General features: G+C 43.3%; 2 protein-coding genes across 2 annotated transcripts; both read left to right on the top strand.

Annotated features, from left to right (window-relative positions):
* Positions 1-481: 481 nt before the first annotated feature.
* On the top strand, positions 482-5,394 carry LOC144025945 (high affinity choline transporter 1-like). Its single transcript, XM_077532344.1, has 8 exons — positions 482-665; positions 2,303-2,416; positions 2,558-2,713; positions 2,839-2,987; positions 3,050-3,193; positions 4,108-4,261; positions 4,325-4,542; positions 4,611-5,394. Exons 1-8 carry the CDS (start codon positions 482-484, stop codon positions 5,172-5,174), a joined length of 1,683 nt encoding a protein of 560 aa, XP_077388470.1. The 3' UTR covers positions 5,175-5,394.
* A 2,432-nt stretch (positions 5,395-7,826) lies between these two features.
* Positions 7,827-10,856, top strand: LOC144025994 (high-affinity choline transporter 1-like). The gene is made up of 8 exons (XM_077532444.1): positions 7,827-8,010; positions 8,165-8,281; positions 8,428-8,583; positions 9,223-9,371; positions 9,435-9,578; positions 9,790-9,943; positions 10,007-10,224; positions 10,302-10,856. The coding sequence occupies exons 1-8, from the start codon at positions 7,827-7,829 to the stop codon at positions 10,854-10,856; spliced, it is 1,677 nt and encodes a 558-aa protein (XP_077388570.1).
* The last annotated feature ends 393 nt before the right edge of the window (positions 10,857-11,249 follow it).

Below are 11,249 nucleotides of genomic sequence, written 5' to 3'. Positions count from 1 at the left end.
AAGCTGTTGTGTGAAAACCCGGAAGTCGGAAGTCCCGCCTCCTCCGTGAGCATGTACCTCATTCCGTTTGTGTGCAGCATAACAGCTAAATGCTGCTCCACCATGCATGCTTTGAACTCTGGGCCCCACTAATTGACCTTTGTCTGACTTCAGAACACTATTGGGTTAATATTCATTTAGCAAATGCCAATAACGTACCAAAGACCAATAACGCGTCATGGAAGTGGAAGTTCTAACTTTTAACTGTTCCCAAGCAAAGCACAAAAAATGAAAAAAAGTAATAAAACACACTGTTACTCATTGAGTCAACATAAACATTGTTGCCCAATAGTTTTGACCATACTGATGTCAGAGATCCCTATTTACATTTAAACCTGTTTTGCCGAGAAGCCTGAACTGCCACTCTTCTAAATACTTCCGAATACTAAAATAAAGAGTAAGTGAAAGATTGTCATTGAGTCATTCCCTCCCTCCAAGCAAGATGAGCGTGGACGTCTCAGGCGTTGTGATGATGGTGCTTTTCTATCTGCTGGTGCTGGGCACCGGCATCTGGGCATCTGTGAAGACCAAGCGGATGCGTGAGAATAACCAGGCAAATCAGATGGACATCACACTGCTGGGGAATAGAGGGATAAATCTGGTGGTGGGGGTCTTCACCATGACAGGTACGGGACACGTTTTCTTTGTTTAAATGTTTTTATTTGGTAGTTATTAACTTTTTAGCTCCAGTGTTTCCTCATGGGGGAGCCTCCACACTGGGAGGGATGGCTGGTCTTCTCCTGCGGGCGGGCAGTTGTCCCGGGGTCTCCTTGGCCCCGAGGAGCTGTGGCTCGCTTCAGTCTGCATGGAGCGGTCTGCGGTCACTGTGGACCGGCGCTCTCCGGATGGCATTCCTCTCTGTGGTGGTTGATCGTCATCCCTCTCATGTGGACGATCTCCTCCTGGGTGCCTTTCCTTACAGGGTACTTCTGTGCCCCACCATGTTGTGGTTTGCGTGTGTCTGTTGTGTTTTGGGTGTGTCTGTGGGTACAATCATGGGGATATGGGGGGGAGGGGTGGCTTTTTCTTTTTATTGTATTATGGATGTTCAGCACTTTGAGTTGCGTTTTAATGTATGAAAGGTGCTATATAAATAAAGTTTGTTTGTTTGATTGATTGATTGATTGATTGATTGATTGATTGATTGATTGATTGATTGATTGATTGATTGATTGATTGATTGATTGATTGATTGATTGATTGATTGATTGATTGATTGATTGATATAGGCTCCAAGCTGGTTGATCTCGCTGCTTCTGACGGTCAAATTAAGTTTTTGTTTTCATATGTCCAGAGTTGGAAAGTTCCCATTCCATTTCAGAAGCAAATTTGGATGGTTCTCTGAAAATATAGCCCGAATGATAAAAATCTCAAAACTAATTCTATGATATAATCCATCCATCCATTTTCTTGACCGCTTAAGTCCTCACAAGGGTCGTGGGGGGTGCTGGCGCCTATCTCAGCTGGCTCTGGGCAGTAGGCGGGGGACACCCTTGACTGGTTGCCAGCCAATCTCAGGGCATTCTATGATATAATGTTATTTTTTTATTTATTATTTTTAGATATATTTGGTATTTTTACATTTATGCTTTTTTTTATGTATTTTACTAGTATGGCCACCAAATTTGATTAGAAATTGCTTTTTCTGAGAGCATGCTATTAATTTTTGCTGTTGTTGCCTTTTTTTGCAAGAAAAAGGTGTTTTGCACTAATAAATTTCGCAAAAATATTAGAATCAATTTATGCATGGAAGCCTTTTATTTCTTCATTTTTTTTATACATTGTTTTGTATTATGCTGGTCTTTGTTTTATTAATCACTGTGTTAATAATGTCTCACGATAATTATTAATAGGCTGCACTTTATTTAAGGGCCATTCCACCGAATGGGATCTGTTTGCATTACTAGGAAATACAAACATTTAGATGCATATCATTTTAAACGTTTTAAAAAGAAAACTTATGCAAATGTTTCTGGTTGAAAGCCTAATTAAAACCACCTAAATACTACTACTACTACTACTACTACTACTACTACTACTACTACTAATAATAATAATAATAATAATAATAATAATAATAATAATAATAATGATGATGATAATAATAATAATAATAATAATAAACAATGATAATAATAATAATAATAATAATAATAATAATAATAATAATAATAACAATAGTTCTTGCATTTACTATGTTTCTTGTATATTTCATGACATTTCAACTATCACTAAAATGTTTACTGTACATGTTGTCCGACAGCTACGTTCACTGGAGGAGGCTTCGTTGTTGGGCTGAGTGAGATAGTTTACACTCCAGACTTGGGCCTTGCCTGGGCTGTAATGCCAATTACAATCAGCTCTTCGTTTCTGATAGGTAAGGCAATTCATTTGATTTTTTTATTTTTTTTCCCCCCACTCTCAGGAGTGTACATTATTTGTATAGTAATGCAATCTTAAAATAATTCCGGAGCATGTTGTGTCGTTAAAAAACAATCCTAATTTTGTGTAACCGAAGGGGGACTTTTTCTCGCCAAGCCAATGAGAGACAAAAAATATATGACAGTGATGGATCCGTTCCGTGACAAATATGGAACGGGAATCAGTGGAGTTTTTTCTATTGCGATGATGATGACTGATGTGGTCTGGGTGCCGTCAACGCTCATCGGCTTGGGTAAGTGAAAGTGCTGTTCGGCATTCTCTGACAGTTGTTTGTGCACATATTTACCGTTAGTGAGAACTGTGTCCTTAAAACGAGAACACAACTTTGCTGTCGTGAATGCATGCTGTGTCTTTCAGGTGCATCGATGAGCGTGATCCTAGATTTACCCTACGCATATTGTATTTGGATTTCGGCGACAGTATCCATCATCTACACATTGCTGGGGGGGCTCATTTCCGTCGCCTACACGGATGTTGTTCAGATGACCCTCATGTTTGTTGGAATGGTGAGTGTCTCACGTTGGATAACTCTGCAAGCATTTCACGTGAATAATCCTACTTTTTGCAGTGGACATGCGTCCCTTTCCTGCTGACGAACCCTTATTCAGCTGACATCACTACGACCGCTTTAAACTTCACCTATCAGGCCCCCTGGGTCAGTCCCATCGGCTCAGACAGAATATGGAGGTGGATTGATCAAACTCTGTTGTTGGTGAGAGCTTTGCATGTGCAACTAACAAAGAGTGTTTTGTAATATATATATTTTTGACCAGTATGAATAATTTCAAACTTTTTTCATCATTAATGTATGAGCTATAACTAAAATTTTCATTTTATTTTTTTAAAAGGAGAAGTACATGTCTTTTAGGGGAAATGTGGCAACACTGTCCAGATTCATTTAGACCACCAGGGGTGTCAAACTTATCTGGCCTGCGACATTTTGTTAAAAAAAAAAAAAAAAAAAAAAAAAAAACTTAATAGTCAAATAGTCAAAGTTAAAAGTCAGCCAGCCACAATCAAAACATCCATCCATCCATCTATCCATCCATCCATTTTCTTAACCACCTTTTCCTCACAAGGGTTGCTGGAGCCTATCTCAGCTGGCTCTGGGCAGCAGACGGGGTACACCCTGGACTAGTTGCCAGCCAATCACAGGGCACAGAGACGAACAACCATCCACACACACAAGCACACCTCGGGACAATTCAGAGCGTCCAATTAACCTGCCATGCATGTATTTAACTGGTTAGCACATCTGCCTCCCAGTTCTGAGGACTCGGGTTTGAGTCCAGGCTCCGGCCTTCCTGGGTGGAGTTTGCATGTTCTCCCCGTGCCTGCGTGGGTCTTCTCCGGGTACTCCGCTCTCCTCCCACATTCCAAAGACATGCATGGCAGGTTAATTGGGCGCTCCGAATTGTCTCGAGGTGTGCTTGTGAGTGTGGATGGTTGTTCGTCTTGTGTGCTATGCGATTGGCTGGCAACCAGTTCAGGGTGTCCCCCGCCTACTGCCCTTAGCCAGCAACCCTTGTGAGGAGCAAGCGGTTCAGAAAATGGATGGATGGACGAAGGGGGACATTTCCTCGCCAAGCAACTATGTGAAGATGCGATACTTTTTTTCAATCTTAGATTTTCGGAAACTTAGCCTGTCAAGACTACTACCAGAGGGTCCTGTCGTCGTCTTCCTCAGCCACAGCTAGGCTGGTTAGCATCCTAGCAGCACCAATCGTCATCCTCTTTTCAATCCCGTCCATTTTGATTGGAGCGGTCGCAGCATCCACAGGTACAATAACAGAATGTGAATTAGTGCACATTTTCCATGTTTAAACTTTACGTCTTGCAATAGATTGGAACAAGACGGAGTATGGATCACCTTCCCCATTTGAGCGCGGAGAGACAAATATGATCCTGCCCATTGCTTTGCAGCAACTCACGCCACATTTTATATCGATTGTGGGTATTTCTGCAACAACTGCTGCTGTGATGTCATCAATTGATTCACTTCTATTGGCAGCAGTCTCCCTCTTTGTGTCCAACATTTATAAAAGTATCTTAAGGATGAAGGTAAGTGAGTTGTTATTTTTAAGAGTTTAACAATGTCAGATTGAACTGATTGTCTTCCATCTCTGCAGGCATCAGAAAAGGAAATACAATGGGTGATCCGGATCATGATTCTGTTCCTGGGCCTGACAGCCACATCCATCGTCTTCCTCGATGTCAGCATTATGTCATTGTGGGTCCTCGGTTCCAGCATCACCTATGTTTTTATGTTCCCTCAACTCATTTGCGTCCTCTTCTTTGACATCTCCAATGGCTACGGCGCCATGTCGGGGCTCTTCATCGGGGTGGTGTTGCGACTGCTGAGCGGCGAGCCGTCTCTTGGCTTGCCTGTTATTCTCCACTTCCCCGGGTGCACACTTGAAAATGGAGTGTACGTGCAACACGCACCTGTTAGTACGATATGCATGCTGTGCAATTTTATTTCCACGTTGTTGGTATCTTACCTGGCTTCACTGCTGTTTAGTAAAGGAGTGATTCCAGAGAGATTTGATATATATAAGGTGAAATCCCGACAATCACCACAGAGTCTCATCAAGTTAGCAAGAAGTGATACGGTTGAAAAACAGGAGGAGACCACTGGAGCTCAGAGTGAAAATGAAATCATGTTGGATAAATCATCCAATGTTAGACTTTAATGCAAGTCATTTTTTGTGTATTACAGTTTCACTCCTTTATTTGCTGCAAAATTGGGATTTTTTTTGTTGAGATTTTTTTCTTTTTATTTCAGCATTATACTCAATAAACTAACTCAATTGTTCTTGCTGTTGTTCCCACTGTACTGTAATCACACACAATTTTAATGCTTTTAGTTTTCATTCAAGTGTAATTGTCAAATATAATTTACTTTTTAGTTGATTTGCATTCCTTGTCATCATTCATTGTGCAAAAAGCTCACCAAATTCCTGCTGAGTCAAAATTCAGATTAGCTCAAGAACAGTGCACATAAAATGAGTTTCCATGGTCAAGCATCTGCATCCAAGCCACACGTCAAGTGCAATCCAAAATTTCGGATGAAGCGGTGCAAAGCAGTGACGTGTGATGAGACGTTCATGACCGGTTCTGGAGTTCGACAAAAAAATATGAACCCAAAATAGAAGATAAGCCTCTATTTAAATTGTGATCATCTGGAAACGTTTGTTTTCATAGCTTTTAATTATGCTTAAGTCAATTCCACGCTGTTGAACTATGTGTTAGCAAGATAAACAAATGAACAAGGTCAAGGTCATAGTTGTTTTTTTGTTTTTGTTTTTCTTTTGCTGATCTCTAAAATTAAAAAGCATTTGGTCTTTCCTTTAATATGTGCTTAAGTAAGAAAACACATACTGCTTATCCATCCATCCATCCATCCATCCATCTTCTACCGCTTATCAGTTCAACCAGCTCCGCCGGCGGCATCCCAAGGCGTTCCCAGGCCAGCCGAGAGACATAGTCTCTCCAGCGTCCAGGGAGGCGTCCAGGAGGCATCCGAACCAGATGCCCGAGCCACCTCAGCTGGCTCCCCTCAACGCGGAGGAGCAGCGGCTCGACTCTGAGTCCCTCCCGGATGACCGAGCTTCTCACCCAATCTCTAAGGGAGAGCCCGGACACCCTGCGGAGGAAGCTCATTTCGGCCGCTTGTATCCGGGATCTCGTTCTTTCGGTCACGACCCACAGCTCGTGACCATAGGTGAAGGGTCATAACGTGGATCGACCGGTAAATCAAGAGCTTTGCCTTTTGGCTCAGCTCCTTCTTCACCACAACGGACCGATACGGAGTCCGCATTACTGCAGACGCTGCACCGATCCGCCTGTCGATCTCTCGCTCCATCCTGCCCTCACTCGTGAACAAGACACCAAGATACTTGAACTCCTCCACTTGGAGCAGGATCTCATCCCTGACCCGGAGACGACACTCCACCCTTTTCCGACTGAGGACCATGGTCTCGGATTTGGAGGTTCTGATCTTCATCCCAACCGCTTCACACTCTGCTGCGAACCGCTCCAGTGAGAGTTGGAGATCCCGGCTTGATGAAGCCAACAGCACCACATCATCTGCAAAAAGCAGAGATGCAATGCTGAGGCCACCAAACCGGACCCCTTCAACGCCTTGGCTGCGCCTAGAAATTCTGTCCATAAAAGTTAGGAACAGAATCGGTGACAAAGGGCAACCTTGGCAGAGTCTAACCCTCACTGGAAACGAATCCAACTTAATGCCGCCAACGTGGACCAAACTCTGGCAACGGTCGTACAGGGACCGAACAGCCCGTATCAGGGGGCCCAGTACCCCGTACTCCTGAAGCACCCCCCACAGGACTCACCGAGGGACACAGTCGAACGCCTTCTCCAAATCCACAAAACACATGTGGACTGGTTGAGCGAACTCCCACGCACCCTCGAGGATCCTGCTGAGGGTGTAGAGCTGGTCCACTGTTCCACGGCCAGGACGAAAACCGCACTGCTCCTCCTGAATCCGAGATTCGACTTCCCGCCGGAACCTCCTCTCCAGCACCCCTGAATAGAGGCTGAGGAGTCTGATCCCTCTATAGTTGGAACACACCCTCCGGTCCTCCTTCTGAAAAAGGAGGACCACCACCCCGGTCTGCCAATCCAGAGGCACTGTCCCCGATGTCAACGCGATGTTGTAGAGGCGTGTCAACTGCAAAGTTCTGGGTGGGAACTTCCACTGATTCTTGTATCTTAATGCTCACGATATTATACTAATCGTAATAACCAGACGGCTGCATTTTCTCAGTTGAACTGTTTACTGGATGCCAGAAAGATCGAGTACACAGCTGCGGAGCCCTCTTCTATTAGTATGCGGAAGAGGAACTGATCTATTTAGAATCGTCCCTGCACTTATACTGTCTAGGCCGCCCACCCACATGGGCGAACGGCTCAGCCTCCCCATGTGAGAATGTGTGGCCTGATGGCCTTAACTGGTTTTTACTGGATACGTATGCCAGAATGCAGACAGACAGAAAGGCGCCAAGCAAGGGCAAATAACAGCGACACAACGGCCGAGCTCAAGTCATCTATCTAGCCATGAAGAGCCCTAATCTAAAACAACCATGACAGCCCAAGCGGAACACACTGCTTATATTGAAGGATAATTGAGTCAAAATTAACATTAAATTGATATTCAACAATGGTGCCAAATTTGGAGAATCCATCTAAATTGATGTCAGAAATACCTTATTTGCATTGAAACCTGTTTTGCCTGGCAATCTGAACTGCAAACTGTTGCAGCGGTAGATTACCAAACTGTATGTGAAAAATTTTCACTGAGTCATTCTCTCCCTCCAAGCAAGATGAGCGTGGACGTCTCAGGCGTTGTGATGATGGTGCTTTTCTATCTGCTGGTGCTCGGCACCGGCATCTGGGCATCTAAGAAGACCAAGCGGATGCGTAAGAATAAGCAGGCAAATCAGATGGACATCACACTGCTGGGGAATAGGGGGATAAATCTGGTGGTGGGGGTCTTCACCATGACAGGTACAAGCTGGTTGACTTCACTGTTTATGATAGAAGAGAAATTGAGTTTTTCTGACAGTGTTTCGGCCAGCAGAAAAGGCCATGACAGAATGCCACATGTCACTTTATCTGGAGATTAAGACAAAAAGACGACTGTATGTTTTGTGTTCTACAGCTACATTCTGTGGAGGAGGCTTCGTTGTTGGACTGACTGAGACGGTTTACAATCCAGACTTTGGCCTGGCCTGGGCTGCTCTAATACCAATTACAATCAGCTCTTCTTTTTTGATAGGTAAGAGTTTCTTCAGTATAGCTTTTAATGGTTTTCCCCCAAAGCTACTTTGTATAAACAATTCTGGAGCATGGAAAGAAGGATGGCTGAATTTTACATCTTTTTTTGTGTCATTAAAAAAACTATTCCAATTTTGTGTGACCAAGGGGGATTTTTCCTCGCCAAGCCAATGAGAGACAGAAAATATGTGACAGTGGTGGACGCGTTTCGTGACAAATATGGAACGGGAATCAGTGGAGTTTTTTCTGTTGCAATGATGATGACTGATATAGTCTGGGTGCCGACGACTCTCATGGGCTTGGGTAAGTAAAAGTGTTGTTAGGTTCGAACAACACAGTATTGTTTTTTGTGCACAAATTTACCATTTGTACACAGTAAGAAATTACCATCTGTATCGATTCCTCGCTATTGGCCCTCTACATGTACCACAGGCAGAACAATTTAATGTTGCAATAGTTCAAAATACTTTCCTGCAAAAATTTTGTGTCAAGTGATTTAGTTCATATGTGTAATTGCACAGTATAAAAACAGTAGCTAAAATAAATTACAGAAAGTGAAAGAAATAACAACGTAACGTTGCTACCAAGGTTTATTATAAAACACATTCCTGAACAGGAATACTGTAGGCCTATGTTGTAACGTGGTGGCTGATCAGTCATTGATGGCTCTACTGGATAGCAAAAAGAAAAGGGAGAGAGAGAGAGAGAGAGAGAGAGAGAGAGAGAGAGAGAGAGAGAGAGAGAGAGAGAGAGAGAGAGAGAGAGAGAGAGAGAGAGAGAGAGAGAGAGAGAGAGAGAGCAAAAATGGGCCGGAAGTCCACAGGTAACACGTCACGAGTAAGCGTAAAAGTTCACGGAATAACAAGGAGGCGCCACCTTGTGGCGCGGTGCCATACTACGGATTGTTACAACTTGGGTGTCGGGTACCTTTGCCATTTTTAGGTGCATCAATGAGCGTGATCCTGGATTTATCATACACACACTGTATTTGGATTTCGGCGACAGTATCCATCATCTACACATTGGTGGGCGGGCTCATTTCCGTCGCCTACACGGATTTGGTTCAGATGACCCTCATTTTTGTTGGAATGGTGAGTGTCTCATGTCATTATGACTGTACAAACATTTGTGTTTAATAATCAAACTTTTTGCAGTGGACATGCGTCCCTTTCCTGCTGACGAACCCTTATTCAGCTGACATCACTACGACCGCTTTAAACTTCACCTATCAGGCCCCCTGGGTCAGTCCCATCGGCTCAGACAGAATATGGAGGTGGATTGATGAAGCGTTGTTGTTGGTGAGAGCTTTGAAAAATAAGACCAATACAAACTATTTCAAAACGTTTCCCACCATTAATGAGACCTATATAACAATGTTTTTGGGACTGTATTACATGGACAAACACATTGGTCCAACTCGCTATTTTGCATTACATTTACCACATTTTGAGGTCTTTGGCCACTACATTGAAGGCCATCAAATATTTGATGAGTTCCATTTTATTTTAGACTTTTGGAAACTTAGCCTGTCAAGACTACTACCAGAGGGTCCTGTCGGCGTCTTCCTCAGCCACAGCTAGGCTGATCAGCCTCATTGCAGCTCCTCTCCTCATCCTCTGTTCAATCCCATCCATTTTGATTGGCGCGGTCGCAACATCTACAGGTACAGAAACAGAATGTGAATTAGTGCACATTTTCCATGTTTAAACTTTATGTATTGCAATAGATTGGAACAAGACGGAGTATGGATCACCTTCCCCATTTGAGCGCGGAGAGACAAATATGATCATGCCCATTGCTTTGCAGCAACTCACTCCACATTACATATCCATTGTTGGCATTTCTTCAATAACTGCTGCTGTGATGTCATCAGTTGACTCATTCATATTGTCGGCAGTCTCTCTCTTTGTGTCCAACATTTATAAAAGTATATTAAGAACGACGGTAAGAGAGTTTTCTCCAACTTCCTGAGGGTCAGAATGTCAGATGGAATTCATTGCCTATGTTTTACATCCCTGCAGGCATCCGATAAGGAAATACAATGGGCAATCCGGGTCATGATGCTGTTCCTCGGCCTCCTAGGCACATCCCTCGCCTTCCTCAATGTCAGCATTATGGCATTATGGGTCCTCGGCACTGGCATCACCTATGTTTTTATGTTCCCTCAACTCATTTGCGTCCTCTTCTTTGACATCTCCAATGGCTACGGCGCCATGATGGGGCTCTTTATCGGGGCGGTGTTGCGACTGCTGAGCGGCGAGCCGTCTCTTGGCTTGCCTGTTATTCTCCACTTCCCCGGGTGCACACTTGAAAATGGAGTGTATGTGCAACACGCACCTGTTAATACGATATGCATGCTGTGCAATTTTATCTCCACTTTGTTGGTCTCGCGTCTGGCTTCACTGATATTCAATAAAGGAGTGATTCCAGAGAGATTTGATATATATAAGGTGAAATCCCGACAATCACAGAGTCTCATCAAGTTAGCAAGAAGTGATACTGTTGAAGAACACAAGGATGACATACCTGAAGCTAAGAGTGAAAATGAAGTCATGTTGGACGAATCAGTAATGTAACACTTTTTGTATACTACATTTACACTCATGTAGTTGCCACAAAATTGGTGAACGTTTTGCTTTAAAATAGTGAATAAAGCCATACTATACACTATATGTACTCTCGTATTATTAATACCTACATGTAACTCCTTCACATTTGCTGTTGTTGTCATTGTTGCATATACTGTAATCACAAACAGTTTTGATGCTTTTAGTCTTCATTCAACTGTAAACAAGTATTAAATATACTTTTTAGGTGATTTTGTGTTAAAATCAGGTGTAGCGGTGAATCTTTCCAACTCGTCTTTGGGGGTAGGATAATAAATAGGACAATAGACGTATTTCCACCAACAAGCCCAGGAACTTTGAGTTCAGCAGGGAATTTAGAATTGTGTTTACACAGCATCTTCG

The sequence above is a fragment of the Festucalex cinctus genome, chromosome 9, assembly GCF_051991245.1.
Source record: "Festucalex cinctus isolate MCC-2025b chromosome 9, RoL_Fcin_1.0, whole genome shotgun sequence".
In the NCBI taxonomy this organism is placed as follows: Eukaryota; Metazoa; Chordata; class Actinopteri; order Syngnathiformes; family Syngnathidae; genus Festucalex; species Festucalex cinctus.
The sequence above is the reverse complement of the archived record's forward strand: the minus strand, read 5'-3'. Positions and strand labels throughout refer to the sequence as shown.